The following is a 15350-nucleotide window of genomic DNA, read 5'->3' on the forward strand; positions in this document are numbered from 1 at the left end:
TAGTTAAGCAGTTTAGACGTGATTCGAGAAGTTCGGTCCGGGATGTCGCCAATAAGCTGAATTTGTCAAGTTCATTCGTCCAACGGACCAAACAGCGGGAGGGCCTGCGTACATACAAGGTTCAGAAGGCTCTTAACCGCGACGAAAGGCAAAACATGGTGGGGAAGACGCGAGCCCGGAAGCTGTACACCGAAATGCTGACGAAGCCGCATTGCTTGGTAATAGACGACGAAACCTACGTCAAAGCGGACTTTCGTCAGCTGCCGGGCCTGTTGTTCTTCTTCGCAGAGGACAAATTCAGCGTTCCGGAGGAGATTCGCAAGCAGAAACTATCCAAGTTTGCCAAAAAGTACATGGTGTGGCAAGCGATCTGCTCTTGCGGAAAGCGGAGCGCCCCCTTCGTGATGACCGGCACGGTAAACGGGCAGGTTTACCTTAAGGAGTGCCTACAGAAGCGCTTACTACCACTATTGAAGCAGCACGAGGGCCCGACCATCTTCTGGCCGGATCTCGCTTCGTGCCACTATTCAAAGGACGTGTTGGAGTGGTACGAAGCCAACGGGGTCACCTTAGTGCCAAAGGAAATGAACCCGCCCAACGCGCCAGAGCTTCGCCCAATAGAGAAATATTGGGCGATTATGAAGCAGGCCCTCCGGAAGAACCCAAAAGTTGTCAAATCGGAGGCGGACTTCAAGAGAAAATGGATTTCTGTTCAAAAAAAACTACAACCTGACGTTGTACAGAACCTTATGGACGAGGTAAAGAGGAAGGTGCGAGCATACGGGCTTGGGCTCGAAGTATGAATAAAAAGAAAATGCCAAAAGTTGTTTAATAGTTTTTATTTTACTGTCTAAAATTTTCAAAAGGATCGGTCTACTGGGCGAATTTCTACTGCGTTTTTTCCGTGATGCAATTTGATGTGACACACCCTTTATGCACCGGTTGATAGTCAGGATCTGGGACACAGAACAGCTACCGGAGGAGTAGAAGGACGGGGTAATCTGCCACATCTATAAAAAAGGCGACAATTTGGATTGTGGGAACTATCGTGCCATCACAATCCTGAATGGTGCCTACAAAATTTTGTCTCAGATCCTCTTCCGCCGCCTATCGCCAATAGTAAGTAGATTTGTGGGAAGTTATCAGGCCGGATTCATGCCCGGTTGCTCGACGACGGACCAGATTTTTACACTGCGGCAGATCCTCCAAAAGTGCCGCGAGTATCAGGTCCCTACACACCACATCTTCGTTGACTTCAAGGCCGAATATGATACAATCGACCGACGACAGCTATGGAGGATCATGGACGAACACGGCTTTCCCCGAAAGCTGACAAGACTGAATCAGGCAACGATGAACGGTGTGCGGATCTCAGGTGAGCTGTCGGAATCATTTGAGACTCACAGGGGACTTCGACAAGGCGATGGAATCTCCTGTCTGCTCTTCAACGTGGCGCTGGAAGGTGTTATGCGGAGAGCGGGCTTCAACATGCGGGGCACGATTTTCAACAAGTCTAGTCAGTTTATCTGCTTCGCCGATGACGTGGACATAATCGGAAGAACACATGCGACGGTAGCCGACTTGTGTACCCGACTGAAACACGAAGCAGGGCTGATTGGGCTTGGGATCAATGCGTCTAAGACTAAATACATGCTAGCAGGAGGGACTGATCGCAACAGAGTTCTTCTTGGTAGTAGTGTTGTGATCGACGGCGACAAGCTCGAGGTGGTAGAGGAATTTGTCTACCTTGGCTCGTTGATAACAACTGACAACAACAACAGCCGTGAAATTCGAAGACGCATTGTCAATGGAAGTCGAGCCTACTATGGGCTCCGCAAATCCTTGACGTCCAACAAACTCCGACCCCGTACGAAGTGTACCATGTACAAATCCCTAATTCGATCGGTTGTTCTCTATGGGCACGAAGCATGGACGATGCTTGAAGAGGACTCACAAGCGCTTGGAGTTTTTGAACGCCGAGTGCTCAGAACAGTATACGGTGGTGTACAGGAAAGCGGAGTATGGATAAGGAGAATGAACCACGAACTGGCGCAACTCTACGGCGAACCCAGCATTCAGAAAGTCGCCAAGGCTGGACGAGTGCGATGGGCAGGACATGTTGCAAGATTGCCGGACAGCAGCCCTGCAAAGATGGTGTTCGCATCGAATCCGGTAGGAACAAGAAGTAGAGGAGCCCAGCGAGCGAGGTGGTTGGACCAGGTGGAGCAGGACTTGGCAAGAATCGGTGCAGCCGGGAGTTGGAGAACTGCAGCCATGGATCGGGATTATTGGCGAAAAATTGTGAAGAAGATCTAATCTCTCAATGGGATGTAGTATCATTATAAATAAAAAAAAACCAGAACGAAAACGTTGAAACCATCGTTGTGAGGTGGAAATGGAAACTGTATCGGGTCCATAAACTGCACAAATTTTATTGGCAGCTTGAGATGCATTTTTGCCTTTGTCATAGTAGTACTGTAAAATATGTCGGATTTTCTCTTTATTTTGCTCCATATTTGCGACACTATAACTCACGAACGACTTAACCAAACAAAACACTGAAAAGGACTATATTATTAAATACCTTTCCAACAAGCTATAGTATGACTCGATACAATGAATACAACTACGCGCTTGCAACGACACCTCGCGGAAATACCGCAGGACTTTTTTGACAGCCTAATATATACATATATATATATATATATATATATATATATATATATATATATATATATATATATATATATATATATATATATATATATATATATATATATATATATATATATATATATATATATATATATACATTAGTTGAATGTGAATCATTCGCTTCGCGTAATCCGTATGAATAAACTTTGTGCACAGAAAAAAACATGACGGTTTTGTTTGCGTGCTGATGTATCATGAAGTGCGAACCGAAGCAGAGTTGTCTCGTTCTCTTTTGTACCGTGATTTGTAGCACGTAACAATAAAAGAATGCCGCTGGGGGAAATTATTTCTGCAAGATCATATATGAACGAACGAAAGCGATTTATTCGATGAATGGATCAATTGGCAAACACTGCTATAATCCACAAATCTGGCAACGTTAATTTCGTCAATAACTACCGTGAAGTACCTGTAACTACAGACATATTTGATTTGAACCGAAGTTATTGCCTAATGAAGTAATACAAAATTAAATGAGAATGATGGTAAGTGTAAAATTTTGTATAAAAACATTACCATATGATTGCGTTCCGAAGACTTGAAAAGTTATCAAAATTGCCGTTTGATTTCTCGAACAGTTGGCCGTAAATGGGTTAAATCTTCAATGAGACTGTTAGAACCAAAACTGGATAATCCTAATTTATTGATCACTTAATTTTTCACTGTATTTAAATTTAACGCTATAGCTGAAAATTCAAAGGATGGTTCACTCTGACTATGACTGTTTTAAATAATCAACCATATATTGCAGTGCCAATAAAAGGTATAAGAAAAATTACAAACAAATGATTCAACATTCAGCTTACATGATGCATAGCGAGAAACCCAAACGTTCATTTCACCTAAATTACTGCGGAAAGAGCGCTACTGCAACATATAAACCCCCTTTCGTTTACAGTGGCATCATGCGTCAATCCCAAGTCTTATCTCAGTCGCCCCGAATATATTTAAGATAAACTTTCGTCAATAGTGAAGGTCGAGTTTTTCGAAGCTGTTAGTCGAAATGAAGCCGCTCTTCTTGATAAACGTAGGAATAGTACTGCTGTTTCTGCAACAAAGTTCGCAAGCTGAAATCAGTGAATGTGGGATTGTTCTGAGCAAGGATGTGGTCGGCACTAAATGCATCAACTGCGAGTCCATGCAGGTCTGCATTCTCGGCATGCCAACGTTGGCCTATATGAACTGTTCGCAAAATACATACTGCAATGAGGCCTCAACTGGGCCCGGGAAGGCATACTGTAGCGATGTGATGCCACGGGATTGTGTGGGACCGCCGCCACCTATTATAGGAGATTCACCGCTAGAAGATGATTTTTTGCAAATGACTCCTTCAGATGCAATTTCAACGAATACTACGGAAACACCATTGACCAACTCCACACTTAATGAGTCATCTCCAGTGGATACTTCTTCAGTAGAACCCAATACGGTAGCACCAAATACAACAGAAACAAGCGCGTCCAGTTCAAGTACGGTATCGCTCGAAACTAAGCCAGTGGACGATCATACGAAAGATTCTACAGGAGCGGAAACTGTAACCGATGAATCATCCTCAGTTGAGCCAAACACGACCGAACCATCATCGACAATATCATCACCAGCTGAGATTTCTACAGCAGAAATCACGACACCAGCTGAACCATCATCAGCTGATCAAACGTCAGTCGTATCAACTTCTATTGCACCGTCATCTACTGAACCATCGACCATAGCTCCAACTTTATCTGAACTATCAACGAATGCGCCATCAACCGTAGAACCTTCAACTTTTGACCCATCTTCTACTGAACCATCAACGAGTGGGCCATCAACCGTAGAGCCTTCATCAATAGCTCCAACTTCATCTGAACCATCAACGAGTGAGCCACCAATCGTAGAAATTTCGTCTGTTGATCAATCTTCTTCCGAACCATCAACGAGTGAGCCATCAACCGTAGAACCTTCAACTTTTGACCCATCCTCTACTGAACCATCAACGAGTAGTTCATCAACGAGTGGGCCATCAACCGTAGAACCTTCGTCTGTTGATCCATCTTCTACTGAACCATCAACGAGTGGGCCACCAACCGTAGAAATTTCGTCTGTTGATCAATCTTCTTCCGAACCATCAACGAGTGAGCCATCAACCGTAGAACCTTCAACTTTTGACCCATCCTCTACTGAACCATCAACGAGTAGTTCATCAACGAGTGGGCCATCAACCGTAGAACCTTCGTCTGTTGATCCATCTTCTACTGAACCATCAACGAGTGGGCCACCAACCGTAGAAATTTCGTCTGTTGATCAATCTTCTTCCGAACCATCAACGAGTGAGCCATCAACCGTAGAACCTTCAACTTTTGACCCATCCTCTACTGAACCATCAACGAGTAGTTCATCAACGAGTGGGCCATCAACCGTAAAACCTTCGTCTGTTGATCCATCTTCTACTGAACCATCAACGAGTGGGCCACCAACCGTAGAAATTTCGTCTGTTGATCAATCTTCTTCCGAACCATCAACGAGTGAGCCATCAACCGTAGAACCTTCAACTTTTGACCCATCCTCTACTGAACCATCAATGAGTAGTTCATCAACGAGTGCGCCATCTACCATAGAATCTTCATCAGTTGATCCATCTTCTACTGAACCATCAACGAGTGGGCCATCAACCGTACAACCTTCGTCAATAGCTCCAACTTCATCTGACCAATCAACGAGTGGGCCATCAACCGTAAAACCCTCGTCTGTTGACCCATCTTCTACTGAACCATCAACGAGTGAGCCATCAACCGTAGAACCTTCGTCAATAGCTCCAACTTCATCTGAACCATCAACGAGTGAGCCACCAACCGAAGAAACTTCGTCTGTGGATCCATCTTCTTCCGAACCATCAACGAGTGAGCCTACAACCGTAGAACCTTCGACTGTTGACCCATCTTCTACTGAACCATCAACGAGTAGTTCATCAACGAGTGGGTCATCAACCGTAGAACCTTCGTCAGTTGACCCATCTTCTACTGAACCATCAACGAGTGAGCCATCAACCGTAGAACCTTCGACTGTTGACCCATCTTCTACTGAACCATCGACGAGTAGTTCATCAACGAGTGGGTCATCAACCATAGAACCTTCGACAATAGTTCCAACTTCGCCACCAACCGTAGAACCTTCGTCTGTTGATCCATCTTCTTCCGAACCATTAACGAGTGAGCCTACAACCGTAGAACCTTCGTCAGTTGACCCATCTTCTACTGAACCATCAACGAGTGAGCCATCAACCGTAGAACCTTCGACTGTTGAGCCATCTTCTACTGAACCATCGACGAGTAGTTCATCAACGAGTGGGTCATCAACCATAGAACCTTCGACAATAGTTCCAACTTCGCCACCAACCGTAGAACCTTCGTCTGTTGATCCATCTTCTTCCGAACCATTAACGAGTGAGCCTACAACCGTAGAACCTTCGTCAGTTGACCCATCTTCTACTGAACCATCAACGAGTGAACCATCAACCGTTGAACCTTCAACTTTTTACCCATCTTCTACTGAACCATCAACGAGTGGGCCATCAACCGTAGAACCTTCGTCAATAGCTCCAACTTCATCTGAACCATCAACGAGTGAGCCACCCACCGTAGAAACTTCGTCTGTGGATCCATCTTCTTCCGAACCATCAACCGTAGAACCTTCAACTTTTGACCCATCTTCCACTGAACCATCAACGAGTAGTTCATCAACGAGTGGGCCATCAACCGTAGAACCATCGTCAGTTGACCTATCTTCTACTGAACCATCAACGAGTAGCTCATCAACAAGTGGGCCATCAACCGTAGAACCTTCGTCAATAGCTCCAACTTCATCTGAACCATCAACGAGTGAGCCACCAACCGAAGAAACTTCGTCTGTGGATCCATCTTCTTCCGAACCATCAACGAGTGAGCCTACAACCGTAGAACCTTCAACTTTTGACCCATCTTCTACTGAACCATCAACGAGTGGGCCATCAACCGTAGAACCTTCGTCAGTTGATCCATCTTCTACTGAACCATCAACGAGTGAGCCATCAACGAGTGAGCCATCAACCGTAGAACCTTCAACTTTTGACCCATCTTCTACTGAACCATCAACGAGTAGCTCATCAACGAGTGGGCCATCAACCGTAGAACCTTCGTCAATAGCTCCAACTTCATCTGAACCATCAACGAGTGAGCCACCCACCGTAGAAACTTCGTCTGTGGATCCATCTTCTTCCGAACCATCAACGAGTGAGCCATCAACCGTAGAACCTTCGTCAATAGCTCCAACTTCATCTGAACCATCAACGAGTGAGCCACCAACCGAAGAAACTTCGTCTGTGGATCCATCTTCTTCCGAACCATCAACGAGTGAGCCTACAACCGTAGAACCATCAACTTTTGACCCATCTTCTACTGAACCATCAACGAGTGGGCCATCAACCGTAGAACCTTCGTCAGTTGACCCATCTTCTACTGAACCATCAACGAGTGAGCCATCAACCGTAGAACCTTCAACTTTTGACCCATCTTCTACTGAACCATCAACGAGTGGGCCATCAACCGTAGAACCTTCGTCAATAGCTCCAACTTCATCTGAACCATCAACGAGTGAGCCACCCACCGTAGAAACTTCGTCTGTGGATCCATCTTCTTCCGAACCATCAACGAGTGAGCCATCAACCGTAGAACCTTCAACTTTAGACCCATCTTCCACTGAACCATCAACGAGTAGTTCATCAACGAGCGAGCCATCAACCGTAGAACCTTCGTCAATAGCTTCAACTCCATTTGAACCATCAACGAGTGAGCCACCGACCGTAGAAACTTCGTCTGTGGATCCATCTTCTTCCGAACCATCAACGAGTGAGCCATCAACCGTAGAACCTTCAACTTTTGACCCATCTTTTACTGAACCATCAATGAGTGGACCATCAACCGTAGAGCCTGTTGATCCATCTTCTACTGAAGCATCAATGAGTAGTTCATCAACGAGTGCGCCATCAACCAATGAACCTTCATCAGCTGATCCATCTTCTATTGAACCATCAACGAGTGGGCCATCAACCGTAGAACCTTCGTCAATAGCTCCAACTTCATCTGAACCGTCAACGAGTGAGCCACCAACCGTAGAAAATTCGTCAGTTGACCCATCTTCTGCTGAACCATCAACGAGTGAGCCATCAATCGTAGAGCCTTCATCAGTTGATCCATCTTCTACTGAACCATCAATGAGTAGTTCATCAACGAGTGCGCCATCAACCGTAGAACCTTCGTCAGTTGATCCATCTTCTACTTTACCATCAACGAGCGCGCCATCAACCATAGAACCTTCGTCTGTTGATCCATCTTCTACTGAACCATCAATGAGTAGTTCATCAACGAGTGCGCCATCAACCGTAGAACTTTCGTCTGTTGATCCATCTGCTACTGAACCATCAACGAGTGGGTCATCAACTATAGAATCTTCTTCTGTTGATCCATCGTCTACTGAACTATCAACTAGTGAACCATCAACCGTAAAACCTTCGACTGTTGACCCATCTTCCACTGAACCATCAACGAGTGGACCATCAACCGTAGAACCTTCGTCAATAACTCCAACTTCATCAGAGCTATCAACGAGTAAGCCATCAACCGTAGAATCGTCAATTGCTGAACCATCGTCAATAGCTCCATCGTCAACAGAACCATCCACGAGAAGGCCATCAACTGTAGAACCATCGTCAATAACTCCAACTTCTTCTGAACAATCAACGAGTGGGCCATCCTCCGCGAAACCATCGTCCGTTGAGTCATCAGACGAATTTGATTCAGCTGAACATTCGTCCGACGAATCTTCCTCCGGTGAACATAGTTCCGATGAACCAACATCAATAGAAATCGTAGCATCCGTGTCGAAAGCTACAAGTCTGCCCACGATTGAACCCATTTCTGTTTTGCCATCGTCCCCCGTCAAGCCAAGCCAAGTCACTGATTCGGATTCCTCGGAAACAGATTCGAATGAATCTGATAGTGAAGAACCAGGCACAACACCGAAACCAACCCAACTCGTCCTAAGTATGAGTGCTTCCTCGGAATCTAACGAATCCGATTCGGGCGAAGCAAACTCCCACGAATCGAATTCGTCCAAATCATCTAACCATCATGGTGTTACGATCCAGTGCACAGGATGTGGAATCTATCCGGATCCTCGTGATTGTAGCAAATACCACTTTTGTTTGGCTAGCGGTAGATATTCCGTGGTTAAGAAGTGCCCATCGAATCAGGTATTTGACGAATCAGCTACCACTTCGGATGGCGGTAGCTATTGCAAACGGAAGCAGGATCGGTCTTCCTGCTTCCAGGTGGACTGTTCCGGAAGGTCGTTGTACAAGCACTATGGTACGACCAGGAAGTACTACGCGTTATGTGGACCGTCTGGACAGAGCACGGTTCTTATGATGAAATGTAGCGACGGGGCCAGCTTCAACGGGGTACGATGTGTGTACAAGTGTCCACGCGAAGGGTTGTTCCCGAACACCGTTGAACCGAGAGAGTATTATCGTTGCTACAAATCTGGAGGAAGACTAGCGTATACTTCATTGAAGTGCCCCACCAACAGAATGTTCGATGACAACAAAGGCATGTGTGTCTAGCGAAAAGTAGTGTTGCATTAACTTCAATAAACATTGTGATTAGAACTAGCAGCATACCCATTTTGGTTTGTTTCATTTGTGATGTATATTTTAGAAACAGTTTAGTTAAGTCATGAATTATGAATCATTTAACCATCTGCTTAACAGGTAGATTTATTAGAAGCATATGAATGGATAATAAAGATTGCAGCAAAATAAACGACTGTTTATAGTGTTTTACATACGATAAGATTATCTGTCTTTTTCCGAAAATAAATGTTTGTCAGAACATTGCAGTACTCGTTATTTTGTATTTGTTCCGTGTACCTTTGGCTCAAAGATAAAAAAGTCGAGTGAATTGCTCAGAAAAGCGCAGTGGTCGCAAACAACGGATAATGACGAACGCACCGCTGAGTTGCGCTGTTTGCTATCCACCAAACAAATTAGAAGCTCCGAAATTTCATGAAATACAGTAGGGTAGCATTGGCATTTTTTGCCAAGCATCTGCTGAAATTAACGTTATATATGAATGAATGAATGAATGGTTTTCGAAGAAAACAAAAAGCCAGCCCGTCGAAATCTGTTTACTCCACCCTATGATTGCGGATAATTTATCTTTTTTGGAAGAGTAAACATATTCTTTGATTCCAGGGAGTGATATAAAAGATGAGTTTACGCCAACGGAAACAGTTCAACCAAAGTTGAAGCGGTTTAGCATCCAGAATGAAGATTTACATCAGTCTCGCAGTATTACTGTTGGGTCACTTTTCGGAATCAGCGAACAACCAATGTGGAGTACCGCAGGGTACCTGTGGCATGGTGTGCCAAGGGTGCACCAGAATACGTGTTTGTCCGGTTATCGGGGAGCCACTAGTACTAAATTGTCTAAACTACAAATTCTGTAACACGTTGACGACTGCACCATTTGTGGGATGCGGAGATGTTGTCCCGATAGGCTGTGAAATGCTGACGACAACGATGTCTCCAGTCACTCCAACGGTATTACCTAGTACCACGGAGCCGTCTACTATGCAGCCTTCTTCAGCTGAACCTGGTACACAAGAACCATCCACAGTGGAACCAAGTACACAGGAGCCATCTTCCGTGCAGCCCTCATCAATAGTTCCAAGTACGCTAGAGACACCCACAGCAGAACCAAGCACTCAAGTACCATCAACAATTGAACCGTTGACACCAGAACCGTCAACTGTTGAACCAAGTACTGAAGTTCCGCCAACGGAAGTACCATCCACGATAGATCCAAGTACACAAAAACCACCTACAGTAGAACCTACACCGGCGGAACCAACTACTCAGGCTCCATCTACAGTACAGCCATCTTCCGTTGAACCAAGTACACAGAAACCGGCAGAACCAACTACGGCAATTCCCTCCACCGCCGAACCAAGTACACCTGAGCCATCCACAGGGGAACAAAGTACCCAAAACCCGACTTCTCCGCTACCTTCTACAGCAGATCCAAGTACTCTGGAGCCGTCCACTGCACAGTCTTCTACAGCTGAACCCATTACACAAGAACCAACCACTGTCAAATCAAGCACTGAAGCACCATCGACTCCAGAACCATCAACGGCAGAACCAAGTACTAAGGAGCCATCAACTCCGCAACCAAGTACAGTTACACCGCCCCCCGTGATTACTCCAAGTCCAGACACCATTTTTTGTACCGGAACGGGTATCTACCCGGATCCCTACGACTGCACAAAGTATCATTTTTGCAAAGCAACGAATGGTTATTCAGCGATACAAAGATGCCCACCCATATACGTATTCAATCAAGTTTGGGCAGGCAGTAGTGGGTCTCCCTGTATACCATTCATGAATACGCCATTCTATTGTGTCAAGCTCAATTGTACGGAAAGCCCGTCAGTGAAGCGGTATGGTGCAAGTACGAAATACTACGCGAACTGTAGCACCAACAGCACAACGGGAGAAAGCAAATTATTGATATACAAATGCGACGACGGAGAATCTTTTAATGGAGCGGAGTGTGTGTATACATGTCCCAATGAAGGGCTTTTTCCCAAGATTGCGGATCCCAATAAATATTACCGGTGCTCCTGGTTTGGAGGTCAGCTGATGAATAGTGAGGAGAGTTGTCCTCCCAAAAAACTTTTCGACGTAAACGTTAAGGCCTGTCGTACGCCCAAGGTTACATAACACAACTGGACTATTGATAAAGAAAACATCTGGCGAAGAAGTAAGTAACTGAGTGTAGATAATGTTGGAAAACAAATAAATAAACGAAATGCAATATGAATATTATAAGTCAATATCAATCGTATTCAAAAACTCCTCGTCCCAAAGAATCAAACAAATGAAACACAAATTTCTGCATAACTTAAAAACTAATCACACAAATGAAGCCAAATTTGGCATATTAAGGTTTTAGGGGGCAAGATATTATTCCATGGTGACTCGACACTCCTCCCCTCTCTCTAAGGGGAGGCTACCATACAAATGAAACACAAATTTCTGCACAACGCGAGAACTAATCAAGCAATAAATTTGGCATGTGGAGGTTTCTATGGTAAATTAAATCCTCCCCTCTCTCTAAGGGGAAGGGGGGAGGGGGGGTACCATACAGATGGAGCATGAGTTTCTGCATAACTCAAAAGCTAATCATGCAAATGGAGCCAAATTTGGGATGTAAGGGTTTTTGGGTACGAGAAATGGTTCTATGATGGTATGACACCTCTCCCTCCTCTGGAATGGAGGGGGGTCCCATAAAAATAATACACACATTTCAATCAAACATATTCCAACCCATATGTTCTACAATTTCATAGTGACAAGCGTTGTTAGTCCCTTCGATGTTTGCGCTAACTAAATTGATCTTTGTTCGGAAGTGGAAATGGTGGAATTAATGGAAATAATGTGATAAAACTCACAGGGCTGTCTTCATTCTATAATATTTTCTGTATCAAACATTTATTCCATGTAACGGAGAAACATGCTATTTGCAAGTGGTTGAAAAACCTTGAACGAGAATTGTGTCTGAAAATAATCTGTTATTGAAATGACGAGTTTTGGTAGAAGTACTAGGAATTTTATAGTAAAAGGTTATTTTAAAGGGTAGATTAGAAGATCAATCAATGAACAGTTCTGCGATTGGACCCATGAACGTGCGCTTAATATTTTTTTGTTTTATTCTTTATTTTTGAGACTTTCAGCCTCCTGGGCTGGTTCGTCTCAAGTGCGCTTAATAAGAAAACGTGAATGTGATAACGAAAAATAAATTTTAGGCGGGACGAAGTTTGCCGAGTCAGCGTTAATAAATGTTTTGTCAACAAGAAAACAACTTTAAGTCGCCATTACTAATCAGTTGAAAAACGGCTATTTTATTTTGTATATACTTCTTTGTGAACACTCCTAAATACTTGTCTGTTTGAGACATACACGTTTGGCTTCGTTGAAAACCTTACCCGAAGGGCAGCTCCTCTCAACGTACGCCAACTGATTTCCTGACCAGAAGCACTGGTAATACTTTCTTGGATCCGCAGCATTGACCCACATCCCTTCCCTGGGACATGTGTACACACACTTCGAACCGTTGAACGTTTCTCCGTCGGCGCACTTGAACATCGATACTTTGGTTTCCCCAGTGGTGCTGTCAGTCTCGCAGGTTGCGTAATATTTTTTGCTTGACCCGTACCGTTTAAAAGCCGAACTTCCCGAACAATCAACCTTGGCACAATCGAACAACATATTTATAGCGCGTCTGCAAGGGAAACCCAGGCCTCCGGCCCAGGTTTGGTTGAACACGTAATTAGGTGGACACTGCTGTATCGACGAACCGAATCCTTTACCGGGACAAAATTGGTACTTCGTACAGTTGAGTGGGTCCGGATAGATGCCTGCTTCGGTGCAAAGAATGGCGCCCGGGGCTGCCGTGACCGTGGTTGGTTGCAGTGTAGTTGGTTCCGCCGTTGAAGGTTCTTGTGTACTTGGTTCAGCTGTGGAAGGCTGCGCAGTAGAAGGCTGCGCAGTAGAAGGCTGCTGAGTACTGGGTTCTAGCGTCGATGGTGCTTGTGTACTTGGTTCGGCCGTAGAAGGCTGTGCACTAGACGGAACTTGAGTACTTGGTTCCGCCGTTGATGGTTCTTGGGTTGATGGTGCTTGAGTACTCGGTTGTACTGTTGAGGGTTCCTGTGTACTTGGTTCAGCTGTAGAAGGCTGCGCAGTAGACGGCTGCTGAGTACTGGGTTCTAGCGTCGATGGTGCTTGTGTACTTGGTTCGGCCGTAGAAGGCTGGGCACTAGACGGAACTTGAGTACTTGGTTCCGCCGTTGATGGTTCTTGGGTTGATGGTGCTTGAGTACTCGGTTGTACTGTTGAGGGTTCCTGTGTACTTGGTTCAGCTGTAGAAGGCTGCGCAGTAGACGGCTGCTGAGTACTGGGTTCTAGCGTCGATGGTGCTTGTGTACTTGGTTCGGCCGTAGAAGGCTGGGCACTAGACGGAACTTGAGTACTTGGTTCCGCCGTTGATGGTTCTTGGGTTGATGGTGCTTGAGTACTCGGTTGTACTGTTGAGGGTTCCTGTGTACTTGGTTCAGCTGTAGAAGGCTGAGCAGTAGACGGCTGCGGAGTACTGGGTTCTAGCGTCGATGGTGCTTGTGTACTTGGTTCGACCGTAGAAGGCTGTGCACTAGACGGAACTTGAGTACTTGGTTCCGCCGTTGATGGTTCTTGGGTTGATGGTGCTTGAGTACTCGGTTGTACTGTTGAGGGTTCCTGTGTACTTGGTTCAGCTGTAGAAGGCTGCGCAGTAGACGGCTGCTGAGTACTGGGTTCTGGCGTCGATGGTGCTTGTGTACTTGGTTCGGCTGTAGAAGGCTGTGCACTAGACGGAACTTGAGTACTTGGTTCTGCCGTGGATGGTAATGGTGTACTGGGTGCAGCTGTGGAGGGTATTGCGGTTGCTGGTTCACCCGTTGAAGGTTCTCCTGTTGTTGGTTCTTCTGTTGAAGATTCTCCCGTTGATGGCTCTCCCGTAGATGGTTCACCTGTTGAAGATTCTCCCGTTGATGGCTCTCCCGTAGATGGTTCACCCGTTGGAGGTTCTCCTGTTGATGGTTCACCTGTTGATGGCTCACCTGTTGAATGTTCACCCGTAGATGGTTCACTCGTTGAAGGTTCACCTGTAGATGGTTCACCCGTTGATTGTTCTCCCGTTGAGGGTTCCCCCGTTGACGGCTCTTGTATACCTGGCTCTGCCGATGAGGAATCTGCTTCTGCCGAGGAATGTTCAGTCGAGGACAGTTCCTCTGTACTGGCTTCGGTATTGATGGACGAAGGTTCCTGCTTTGTGAGACCCTCCGTTGTTGTACTTGAAGACAGCGTTGTGGTCAGCGGTTCACAACCAAACGGGACGCTATCTCCACATATCGCTGGTCTAACGTTTAGGTCACAGAATGTTGATTTGGGACAGCTTAATTGTATCGGTTTACCATTTGGCATGCAAACTAAAATTTCCGTACATCCCGTACACACCATATCAAAGGTTCCAACCGATACACCACATTCGTTGTTCTGCGCCCCCGAAAGGTAACTCTGGCCTAGCAGCAGTATCCCAAAACCGACGCAGAGGTGAACCTTCATCCTTGATGGCAATTCGTTCGACACTGACCAAAATGTTTCCGTTGGTAGTAACCTACCTTAAATAACGCTGTAAACGCTGTAAGATAAAAGGGGTGTTTACACAACGGATCTGCACAATAAGATAAATGAATTTATAACCCCACCACTCCACGTTTTACGCTCGAAGGAAGCATCTGTCACACATCTGAAATGCGTTCGTTATTGTTCTTGTCTCAAAGCTGAGGAGTGATTACGTTTAGTTCGAAGAATGCTATCAGGAATGATAAAATGTCGTAAAGGTTCGGTCCAACACATATGAAAAAAAAAGATTTGGATGAAACTTCCTCGGAAACTATCTGTTTTCACAGGAAAATACTTACTCTCTATTGTCTCATCTTAATATGTGTTATCTTCCGTCTTC

At 45.3% G+C, this 15350-nt stretch overlaps 3 protein-coding genes across 3 annotated transcripts; 2 read left to right on the plus strand and 1 right to left on the minus strand.

Annotated features, from left to right (window-relative positions):
- The first annotated feature begins 3731 nt into the window (after positions 1-3731).
- Positions 3732-9505, plus strand: LOC129771353 (mucin-2-like). The gene has a single exon (XM_055774904.1). The coding sequence runs from the start codon at positions 3854-3856 to the stop codon at positions 9347-9349; it is 5496 nt and encodes a 1831-aa protein (XP_055630879.1). The 5' UTR covers positions 3732-3853; the 3' UTR covers positions 9350-9505.
- Positions 9506-10034: 529 nt separating this feature from the next.
- Positions 10035-11622, plus strand: LOC129770055 (salivary glue protein Sgs-3-like). The gene has a single exon (XM_055772657.1). The coding sequence runs from the start codon at positions 10052-10054 to the stop codon at positions 11507-11509; it is 1458 nt and encodes a 485-aa protein (XP_055628632.1). The 5' UTR covers positions 10035-10051; the 3' UTR covers positions 11510-11622.
- Positions 11623-12663: 1041 nt separating this feature from the next.
- Positions 12664-14993, minus strand: LOC129768396 (mucin-2-like). Its single transcript, XM_055770030.1, has one exon. It carries the CDS (start codon positions 14948-14950, stop codon positions 12722-12724), a length of 2229 nt encoding a protein of 742 aa, XP_055626005.1. The 5' UTR covers positions 14951-14993; the 3' UTR covers positions 12664-12721.
- Positions 14994-15350: the final 357 nt, after the last annotated feature.

The sequence above is a fragment of the Toxorhynchites rutilus genome, chromosome 2 (assembly GCF_029784135.1).
Source record: "Toxorhynchites rutilus septentrionalis strain SRP chromosome 2, ASM2978413v1, whole genome shotgun sequence".
Lineage (NCBI taxonomy): Eukaryota > Metazoa > Arthropoda > Insecta > Diptera > Culicidae > Toxorhynchites > Toxorhynchites rutilus.

Coding starts and splice junctions, on each gene's coding strand:
- LOC129768396 (XM_055770030.1), bottom strand. CDS start 14,950: ATGAAGGTTCACCTCTGCGTCGGTTTTGGGATACTGCTGCTAGGCCAG.
- LOC129771353 (XM_055774904.1), top strand. CDS start 3,854: ATGCAGGTCTGCATTCTCGGCATGCCAACGTTGGCCTATATGAACTGT.
- LOC129770055 (XM_055772657.1), top strand. CDS start 10,052: ATGAAGATTTACATCAGTCTCGCAGTATTACTGTTGGGTCACTTTTCG.